General features: G+C 38.6%; 1 protein-coding gene across 1 annotated transcript; it reads right to left on the bottom strand.

Moving 5' to 3' along the window:
• Positions 1-3756: 3756 nt before the first annotated feature.
• On the bottom strand, positions 3757-11231 carry LOC104413363 (epididymis-specific alpha-mannosidase-like; the record flags this gene model as incomplete). Its single annotated transcript, XM_010024333.1, has 9 exons — positions 3757-3992; positions 4874-4991; positions 5875-5987; positions 6337-6489; positions 7142-7334; positions 7439-7549; positions 7656-7908; positions 8834-9025; positions 10975-11231. Coding segments are annotated over 9 exons (1485 nt in total), but the record flags the coding sequence as incomplete, so codon positions are not given.
• Positions 11232-11601: the final 370 nt, after the last annotated feature.

Below are 11601 nucleotides of genomic sequence, written 5' to 3'. Positions count from 1 at the left end.
TTTCCCTACTCTCTTTGAAAGTGCCGACATAGATGTGTATGTTTTAGAGCCCAGTTGTTCTGTCTGAAATCAGAACATCTCTTTTTTTAAATTTAAAATTGTTTCCTAACTAGCTACCTGTCAGCACTAGATTAGCCTCTTTGCTGACAGCACATAGAGAACTGCTTTTCCATTCTTACAGTGATCTCATGTGAGCCATTGCACTTCTGCAATCCTTCATTTAAAGGTATTTTATGAAGATGAGGCTTGTTTAGCTACTATGTACATGTTTTCAGCAGGCTCTTTCAGCCAACCCAGTGAATCTTATCCAAAGCAAAAGAGACAGTAATCGTACAGAGGTTATACTAATGCCAAACATTACTCCTACCTTTCCTTACCACACCTTTCATCTTGCTCAAATCTTCCCTAAACTCTTCCCTCCTATGAAAAGTACTTTGCTACTTTTGCCTTAACAGTAGCATAGCTCTACTGGCAGGAGCAATGGAGGAAGGCTGAGTTTGAAGTGTTTGTGTGAAGACCACAAAGTGGCCCCAACATCCTGCAACACAAGTGGGAAACAATCCAGAACACTGCATTGTGTATGCAATACATCCCACTGCTACCTCTATGTGCGCAGCTGCATTAATGCAATAGCAGTGCCATAGGATCATAGAATGGTCTGAGTTGGAAAGGACTTTATGATCATCTAGTTCCATCCCCCCTGCTGTGGGCAGGGAACGCTTCACACTAGACCATGTCACCCAAGGCTCTGTCCAACCTGGCCTTGAACACTGCCTGGGATGGAGCATTTACGACTTCCTTGGGCAACCCATTCTAGTGCCTCACCACTCCCACAGTAAAGAACTTCCTCCTTATATCTCACCTGAACTTCCCCTGTTTAAGTTTGAACCTGCTGCCCCTTGTCCTCTCATTACAGTCCCTTGTGAACAGTCCCTCTCTGGCATCCTTGTAGGCCCTCTTCAGATACTGGAAGGTATATTAACTATGGCCTGTTTCAGGAAGATGATAAGCATGGGTTAAATAAAATGATCTACAATTATTTAATTATATTAAACAATTCTGTTAGCATTGACATTCATGTTATCGTTGCTACTACTGATCAAAGATGTAGAACATCGAAGTATGCATGTTCAAATTCAAGGGGAAAACTAGTTTCCTTGTATTTAAATATCTACATTTGTGCACTTAGTGTTGAGTTAAGCAGCTGGTAACTCCAGCATGCAGAGTATTTTGTCTAGAAACTAGGTGAAGCTTTTTCAGTGGTACTGATAGCAGCTTATATTTGCTTAGAAAGACATTTTGGTTCTAATCCAAATCATCCTGTCAGAGACGAAATGAATTAGCACACAGAAAAAGGGGTTGGGAAAAAGGTTTATTTTTAGCTGCTTATTTAGGTTAATTCATTGTAATGTTTTACAACACAACCCCACAAACTCTCATTACAGTAATACTGAGCGGGTGGAAAAATATGGTGACAAAATTTCTTAAGCCAGCTTTGCTGGCAGGATAAGTGCATCACTCACATGACTATGTGGGTCAGGAAAGCATCTACAACAGAAAGATCCTGCTAAGTTTTCTTTTCTTTCTACAAATCACAAATAGTGCCGTGCTCTTTACAGTCTTGGATGCCTCCATTGCAATACAAGATTTGACTCCAGCAAATATTCCCTGATGGCCAATTGCACTGAAAGAACTCCAGATAAAATATTCTGGTAGGGTTTTTTTTGGTTGGTTTGGTTTGGTTTTTTTTCTTTTCTTTCCTTCTCTCTCCCCCCTTGTCTTTTAAATCAGAAAGTCTCTACAAACTGAAGTACAACTCCCCCACCCCAACAGGTAAATCAGCTGGTAATGAGGTATTTCTGTTTATATTATCCTGCATACAGAAGGTTTTTGTAGGACTTAACACACTTCACACAGCCTAGAAACATACACCCCTTACATCTGGGAAAGCAGTGCCCAGAGTTAGCAGCTATAGGATCTTTCACTGCTTGGCTGGGATTGACCATGCAATTGCCCACTGAAGATACAGTTCCATTTTTATTATCTACCAGGACGACTTGCTGTCGTGACTTCAGTTACAAAAATATGAGCTGTAATCCTACCACTGGGTAACTTACAGAGTATACCCATTATACTACATGGCATAACCAAGCAGGGATTGAGAAAAGATGTACCAGCAAGGAATATTACTTAGCTGGACACATTCCATTTCCCTAATACATCCACAAAATGAAAAATAGCTGCCATCATGCTTTACTGCATCCTAGTTACAGTGCTACACAATTCCCCTTTAGGCTTAATGTTGCAGGGAAATTGCTTTCATTGCATCAGGGCAGGTTAAATTGGCATCATTGCTAAGTATGAAAAATAATCAATAGAATATATGAAACAACGTTTCTTCATCCAGTAACTGAGTGCACAGTTTCTACAGTGATTTTAATGAGATGCAACCAGTTAGTGTACACAGACTTTCTACACAGAAAACTTGACCACCAGTGCAGCTCTTCCAGCACAACTATTTCACAAGAGCTATTCTGGGAGAGCTTCTCACTCTGTTTCCTTTGTTCTTGAACAGTGTCCCCACATGGAGGAAATTACTGCTGAACAGCCAAAGCCAATTAGAACAATTACCATGGTAAAATGTCATTTCTAAGTGATTCTAGACCCGGAATTATTAACTGACTGAAAAGGCACTTATTTTCTTCTTTTAAGCCTATATATTTCCTCTTTCAGTTTAATGTTTCAGTGGTCAGAAATACGATTTTGTACAGTGTTGCACCAAGCATAATTCATCATCACTGCAGTGAAGTGAGTGACTTGATTCTCAGCTATGTGCATTTTCATGGTCAATAAGTAAAATAGAGATGCTCAATGGCACGTGAACAGAATCAGATTCTACAGCTCCACCTTGTTTAGAGCCAAGAAGGAAAATAGAAATATGCAATTTTTCTTTTGGACATAAATACATACCAGCTATTAGGAAAGCCAGACACTGTCCAAGTTTCCTTCCGCTGCTGCTCAATCAGATCTGCCTGGAGTTTGCACTTACTGCCAGTTTAACCTCTCAACACAGTCCTCCATGATTAATTTCAACTTGATGCTAATGAAACATTTCCTGCTACCACTGTGCACATTATCTGAGCCTGAGAAGTATGAAAGTTCACAGGGTTGTAAGAAAGGTGTTCCTGCTTCCTGTTATGTGATGAGTTAGTTACTGTGGCAATACACTTTCTGTTGACAGTGTAGCTCTAGTTTACCAAGAATGCAACACTGAACATCCAGGACCAGGATACTGTGAACCTTAAAAGATAACTGAAATGAACTTAGGTCAAAGGAATACAAACAGGACATTCAATTTCATTTTACAGCAAGGCAGAAACTTTGCAATCGTGCCCAAAAGACAAAGTAGCTGAAACACAAGCATCCCTCCTTTCACGTAGAAACAGAATGCCATTTGGCAGATCACTCTTCTGTGACTTGAAAGTCATCTCCTCTAACAATAAAAACTTGAGAGAAGACTTCTGAGATCACCACTAATTAGAAAGACAATTCAAGACTGTAGGACTAATAGGGCTTTGACAGTGCTCCACAGTGAAGCATCACAGAAGCAATCACTAAAAACTGCTCATAGCAAGCATGGAAAAGTTCAATATGCTTGCACTGCAACACCAAGGTCATTTTTGCACTGATCAAGTTTCAGAAAAAATGAGCTGTAAATAATTAACCAACAAAAATACCCACAACTCCAGCCAACAGTTTAATTAAATTTAGAGTTTATTCCAAAATGACTATTTCTTTCATTAACAACAGTAGAATGTTTTGCAAGATCATCACTTGTATCTTGAAACAAAAATTGGAAGCTATTACATACTCACTCTTGAAATGTAATGTTAAACTTTATTGACTCTGAAAGTATACAAAGAAAGTCCTTATTTCCTTTGGGTAAACTGTTACTGTAAAGTTTCCTGAGGTCTCTGTCGTTTTGAAGAATCCTGTAAAACACAAAAACGTTGGTAATATATTAAAGAAGAGTAAATGTACATATTATTCTATCTCAACAGTTTTAACTCATCCTTTCCTTAAAAGATACTGCTTGAGCAGATTCTCCTCCTTAAAGCTGTAAGTAGTATGGAGTCTAAGATGCACCAATTCATAATATAAAAGTATACAACAATACATCTACTTCTCACACACTCATAAAGAAAACGTGAAACAACTCCCCAGTCATGCACCTTTTCTTAATCATGGTTAAACAGCAAGTAAGTTCCAAGCTGCAGGCCAAGCAGAGCTCTAAACTCTCACCTAGACCAGCCCCAAACCTCTGTAAGCTTTTTAAAAGGCATATATATGGATATAAGTGACTGTAAGAACAACGTCCAAGCAACCAACTGGAATGAGAAATGAAATGAGGTCACTCACAGCATGTGAGTGTCAGCCCCAACTTGAATCACATCCATGCAGTCCTTTAAGCTGATTACAGTGGGGATTTTTAAGTGCAGCTGTCTGTTTTTCTGCAGCACAGGCTTAAGCTTAGATTACCACAACTCATCAGCATCTAACAAAATCAATCTCTGTTACAAGTGTGAGTTCATGAAGTAACCACTTCTAGCTGGACAAAGGTAACTCCAGAAAGATTTCAAGTTTTTTAACACTTCTAGACAAAACAAGCCATCAGAGAAATACAGTAGTCTAGTACTTGCAGGGAATCTTTGCTAAATGCTACTACTTGCAGGTTGTGCCATATACCAGGTCTGACATATAGAACAACAAAACATTTTTAATCTCACAAATATTTTAATATTTTTAATTAGACTATTTATCAAGCTTCCACAGTCAATCACAAAATGGACACCAAACACCTTACTCCACTTACCTTTGCCTGGATGTTGTGTAGTCTTCCATTTCCACCGCTTCAAAGTATTTACATCCCAGGTGCCTGTGAGTGATCGCTCTTCCACTACTGTCACTGACCCTAATCCCTTTAGCAAAGACTGTGAGTAAAGAAAACACAAGAAATCAAACCACAAGTTACTGACAATAGCATCACACTCACCACTACACAGTTACACCAGTGCAGAACTTTCATCTCCAGTATTGATGTGCTAAGCAGAGAAGTAGAGACTTCAGAAATCTGCCAGGTCATGCAACACAAGAGCAACTACAGATTCACCAGGCTTCAAGTGAACAAGCTGAGGTGCTGTGCTACAACACAGCTTCCCCTGTGTTGTAGCAAAGTTCAGAGCGTACTAATCTCTCCGTTTAAGAGCTGAAATTCACACTGCACTTTTTTAAACAAAACAGAGATTCCTACACCTTGTTCCCCATGTTCCTGTCATTACAATCAAAACTTCATATTTTAGAATACCCCCTGCCATGTATTATAAAATCATTTACTTCCATATGAAAGACCAAATAAACAAGAAAGTGAAAATACATGGTACATGCTAGAAGTGACTGAAGTTTCAACAACTTGCAGATATAACTATACAGGAAAAAAATATTTCTTTTAATCCTATCCACATTTCATTAACTGCAGGTACAACTTGCAATAACTAAAGAAACAGCAAAACAGAATGCCACTCTCTGCACTGATTAAGGTACTGCAGGAAGTGTTACACAGCCAAGAGCTCAACAGAACCAGTCCTACCAATATTTATGCAGATCTTCATGCGTGCCTGTGGCAGCTTCATATGAAGTAATGCCTCCTGTGTTGCAAAAATATGACCTGCTTCCCCCTGAGGTTTAACTTATGACAGTGTTTTTTCATCCATCTTTTGTGGATTCTGTAGCATACAGGATGTTTCATTCCAGAACCAGTTCTCTCTGGAACAAAACCACCTCAAGTGGTATTCTGCCCTGAAAGATTAGATTTACCTTCAGATCTACCACCACAGGTTGAGACAGCAAAGGATCCTCTCCAACTTCATACAAGTGCCTAATTCTTAGCAGGACACGACTGAAGTCTGCATCACCTTGCTTCTGTCTACCTTTAAGAGAAAACAAAATGCAAACATTTTCTTACTATAAAAATAAACCCAACTTTTAATCATTTTTTAAAGATCTCACAACTTGAACTCAATTCCTATTGCTTAAAATTAGCAAGAAGACTAATGGCAAGAAACACCCAGCTCCCACTGTTGAGAGGAATGGCACTAACAGGCATGATGAACTCATGCAGGAGAAATATTTTCCTATTTGAGTAGAGAAATCATACAGTCCAATTAACTTTCTCGATAGAGGAACTTAACACTTTGAATAAACAAAATTAGCCACAGAAGATAGAAAAAACAGAAAGCTTCTTTAAGTGTAACAGACACCCTTTTAAAGGCGCCTTACCCATGTGGATGCTGCGGACCTGCTCTGCATGATCAGAGCTGTATCTCCACCCTGGAATGCTCAGAGTCTGGAGATGAAGATTAGGTGGGACAGTTACATGTGAACTGTGGACTGAATTCTGCTGAAGCTGTCTGTGTATCTTTGGTTTATCTCCTCCATCTGACAAGAAAGAAGGCAAACGTCAAATATCCATCATGCACACAACCTGGCTAGGGTACTGTGGAAGAGATTTTTGCTTATTCTGCCAAGGCAGATGCAGAACACATGCTGTATTTCTCCTCCAAGACCTTCTGAGATACAGAGCAGAAAGCAGCATGGTTTTATCTGCTGGTGAAGCATATTAGAGCTTTCCATAAAGCAAATTTCATTGCAGCTTGAAGTTGCTATTCCATTACCAGGCTTCAGTTTTAGTTAATAAGTCAAACAAATATTTTTAAAAGAATGACTTAAAAATGGTCATTAAGGACTCAGCATCCAGGAAGCTGATATATGGCGCACTAGCCACTCTGCTCTAATTCCCCACGTGGACATTTTATTCTCACTAGATGCTTTAAAATTTATTCTCCTTTGAAAGTAGAGATAATTACATAACAAGAGAAACATTTCATACGCTTGGACAACATCCATGTTTGAAATTAATGCGAAGTAATTAATGGGCTTTAAATCTGCCTACTAACTCCCTATATACTAACTTTGCTACACAGGAGGCTTGAAGTCTGCATTTACAGACTTCACAGCATAAATCAGAGCAACATAAGCAAGCCATTCGGATGTTAAAGATAGCACAGGAGACAGAATGAGTTACCTGATGATGCTCCAAACATTACTACTGGCCTGTGTTCTAATGCCAGTCCACTTGTCCAATACAAAATACTGGTGACAGCTTTTGTTCCTAAAATAAGCCACATCACAGGGTGAACCACTGAAGAGTCATTTAAAGTGAGGTTGTAATCCAGGTCCCACTGAAGGTTGTTCCATAGCCTCCTGTGAAGCATTACCTGTATTGGGAAGGTGAATGTCACAACAATAATCAGCCATCATGCTTTACTTATAAGCAGCCATGAAATTATGCTTGCCTAGAAAAAAAGTATTTTTATGTTACCTCTACTTGTCCATTTCCTTGGCTTGAGACACCATGAGCTCTTTCTGCAAGAAGCACCAGCCTTGTGGTATCATCCTCAATGTAAGCAGTCTGGACCATAGGGTAATAGTTCTGAAAACACACAGTAAATCATGCAGTGATTAATATTAACCTAGGTAACAGTAATGGAGAACAACGATAAGACACAACTGACTTTGGATCACACTTTTGTGCCTACCCGAGCCACTGTGTTATTCTCGTATGCCTTGAACGGTCTTTTCTGAATCTGATATCCATTGCTGTCAGTGTAGAGTAGCTGCCTGGTGTCCAAATTTGTACTTGTTCTTAGAACCGCTTCACAATTTAATTCCAAAGGCCCAACTCTGTATTCTTGCTCTATCCTATGGCAAAGCAACTTCCCATCATAGCCTTCTGGTACCCTATACATCCTGGTATACAGTGCATATATGTAATCCTGAGAAGTAACATTACTATAAAAATGAGAAGAAAGATACGCACAGTTTATAAAGTGGAGCACTTAACTGGTTATGTCAAGACTTGCAAGACACTCATGATATCATCCTACACATAGACAACTTTCTCGCCTGTTTTCTACGTATTTCATGTACATGTACAAATATTTTTAATTTAAATTTGATTTTCAAATGTACTGATACTCAACTGGAGTAAGCGATATCCTACAATTTTCTTTAGTGTTGCAGGTGTAACGAGAACTATTCACTCGATTAGAGAGGCTCTGTTTTACTCAAAATTAACAAGAAATTTTAAAATAATTGTGACTCCCTGAGCAACACATTTACATTGTGCAGAATACATGTGTTTTTTCAATCTGCAACATGAACTTCGATGCGAGAATTCCACTGTTTTCTCAACTACAATCCTTGTACAATGCCATGTAAAGCAAAAGGCTTCAATCAAATAACAAGATTTAAAAGAGGGTGAAGGGTTACAGACTGATAAAATTTTAACACAGAAAAGTAGCTTATCAGGGATCAGAGCAACCTTGTGTAGGACTCCTTTCTCCTTTCTCACTTATAAGAAAGATTTTCACAGTTATAAAAATGAACCATCATGGCTGTATTCCACCCATGTAAAATGACACTAGCTACAATTCTCATTGCATTGTATGAAACCAGGATCCCAACAGAAGCTGCACTACAAAATGAACCACAGAAGACACCAAATAATCCTCACCTCCCTCCCTGCAGCAATATGTGCTATTTAAAGGAGGTGCTTCCTCAGCACTATATTTAGCAGACGCATGCTAGTCCTTCTGTCTAAATCCTAAACAGTACACAGAGCTTGCTGTTTAAGAGTAACTACACAGAATTAATCTCATCCGTAGCTACAGAGAATTAAACATTCCAGTGAAGTGAAGCTGTAATGGTGTTGTACCTATAGAAATACTGCCGTATCTCTGTCATCAAATTTCCAGAAACCACTTCCAATCCCACCGCTTTTGACACTGGAACAGCTGAAGCATTTGGGGCAAATAAGTAGTTATCTGAAATCGGTCCCTTCGTGGTGTCTCCATTCACACGGTACTCAAGGAACTCCTGAGTCAACTGGACAGTCTGGTTAGTCTCCCTGTGAGTACAGAGAAAAGGAAAAACCATGTTACATTTTGTACATAACAGATGCAAAGCTGAACTGCAACAGGAATGAGGCTGGGAATGTAAGCAAAAAAATCTGTTTCCTCAAAGTGGGTAACTGATTTTATAAGATTTAGGAAACGAGGGCAGCACAGAATTTAAAATGCTTCCCATTAAGGCATCTTTCAGTGCGTAAATAAATGGAGTTTCTATGTCATTTTATACTTCTGTAAAACAGAAACATCTTAAGGCAGAAACATCATCTACATTAGCTCATTGCTTTGATGCGAGAGTTGCTACAGGATGAAAACCCACCCACTGCACAAAAATGAGGTACACTGCACTGTATTAATGAATAATCAGGTTCATTTAACTGACTTTGTAGCTAGGTAAATCAGCACGATGCAAGTTTCCATAGTTCACACTGGTAATGAATATAACGGCAATGGGATAGCAAAATTTACACTCGCTCAGTATCTACTTTGTCTTCTCCTCCCCTGAAGCTTACAGTTTAGCTATTCATGATTCCATATCACAGTCTTTAGAAAGTCAAATGAAGGCAATTTAAGATGCTATTGCTCTCTACCTGCTCTGCTCCTCTCTTGGAACCTTGCTGGCAAAACAGGAAAAATCACTTTGTCTGGCATATAAATGTAAATTGCCAACCATTTTAGCTAGTGCTAATACAGTGACTGACAAATTATAATGGCTGAGGTGCAAAACACACCCATTTCTTTTCTGCTGCTCCTGTTCTGAGGCAGTTCCAGTGTAGGGTCAGAACCTAGAGGTTCTAACTGATGTACCCAAACCTTATATGTTTTTTTTAATCTTCCCTCCCATTCTGACCTGGTGCTTCGCTCTTTCTCATTACTCCAGGGCAAACTTGCTGAAACTCAAACATTCTGGCCTTGCCTGCAGGCTTGTGAAGAAAGTGAATAGTCTACATCCTGAATTCCAGCTCTTGCTGCCTGACAGAACAGGATGGAAAAAAAATGGAATGTGAATTTAGATTTTCCTTCTTCCTCATTATATTCCTTATTATATTCCTCATGGAATCTGGAAACAGTTAGGATCTGGAGGCACTTTGAGAAGGTGCTTATTCCAGCGTGCTTAGTTAAGGCTGATCTATACTTCTAAAGCTGATTTTAACTAAACATAGATGAAAAGTTCTTGTTCTAAGAGGCAGAATTATGAACAAAAACACAAAGGTGAAAGATGTCTAGTAGTCAATAGGCCAATGTCAAAGGGATCAAATCTTCCATCAGTATATAGCTGACAATCTGAATCCTGAGAAGGCAAAAAGCAGCACAAATCCACTAAAGCTGAAGAAAATGGGCCAATTCACGTCAGCTGAGACAGAAAATCTGCAAACACCAAATCTCACCTAAATCTTGAATGTTCATCATTTTATCTGCCTGATTAAATGGAATTTCCTTAGTTTTTTCCCTTCAAAATGTTTTGTCATTTTTTACCATAGGAAGAGTGATAACGGAACTTGCAAAACACTACTGCTTAGCAAGAGAAAGCTCTTGTTTTATTACTGAAGGCTCACTGTGCAGCCATAGTGTATGTACTTATTTATTTTTAATACAAATACATTAGCAGAACTTTTAGTTCTAAAAGTTTAGAACTTTTTAGTTCTAAAATACAGTAAGATTCTGCTGATTACTGGTTACTACTGTGGTATGTCACCTTAGACTGACTGTACAATCAATCAGGGCAACAACATTACAGAAACAGTACGAAATCACACCTATGCTAGTGTTGATTTTCCCTGAAGAAGAACACGTGAACTGGAGGTAAGAAAGAATTGTAAAGAAGTTAAAGAACATTTTATCAGTGAAGTCTCAGAATTAAGGCATGATACAGTCCTTGAGCTTATTTTTACAAATGGTTTTAAAACTTTCATAATTTGAAACATTAAAACCAAGCAGGCAATCTCACCTCTCCGTAATGCTGTGCATTAGATTTGTGTTTTGGTCAAACAAGACCTGGTAGCAGTTGTTAACCACAGGAAGCAACTGTTGACCTTGTTGATCTGCATGAGTTAGGTCTTTTCGCTCGTACTTGACAGATTTTCCAATAAATGCAGACTGCTTGCTGTTCAAGGGTTTAACATGGTATTTTCTGTAGCTCAGACCACTTACTGCAACTAGAATATATAGATCATATGTAGAATGGGATTCCGCCGAGCTTTGAACCTGTATGTTAACATACACAATAATGCTCCATTACAGAAAATTAATTGGCAAGGCAAATACCTTCATGTGTTGTAAGCCCTAAATTACAAAAAAATAACTATGTTAAAAATAAGTTTCTAAACATGCTGTTTAGAAAGATCTGTGCTGCTTTTAATTGGATTAAGCTTAGACTTTCTACTTAAGGAAAGAGGGTCACTAAGTAAATCACAAACTTAGACCTTATTTTAACATGAGCATGGAATTGTAGTTCTTGATTTAAAATCACGCTGCAAAATGTCTATATAAGCAGAAATAAAAAATTAAACTAATCAGCCAAGTGACAGAAAAAGAGACTGAAACATGATTCTCACCCCAAGTCAAATCCCTTTGA

The sequence above is a fragment of the Nestor notabilis genome, unplaced genomic scaffold, assembly GCF_000696875.1.
Source record: "Nestor notabilis isolate BGI_N333 unplaced genomic scaffold, ASM69687v1 scaffold2471, whole genome shotgun sequence".
Classification (NCBI taxonomy): domain Eukaryota; kingdom Metazoa; phylum Chordata; class Aves; order Psittaciformes; family Psittacidae; genus Nestor; species Nestor notabilis.
The sequence above is the reverse complement of the archived record's forward strand: the minus strand, read 5'-3'. Positions and strand labels throughout refer to the sequence as shown.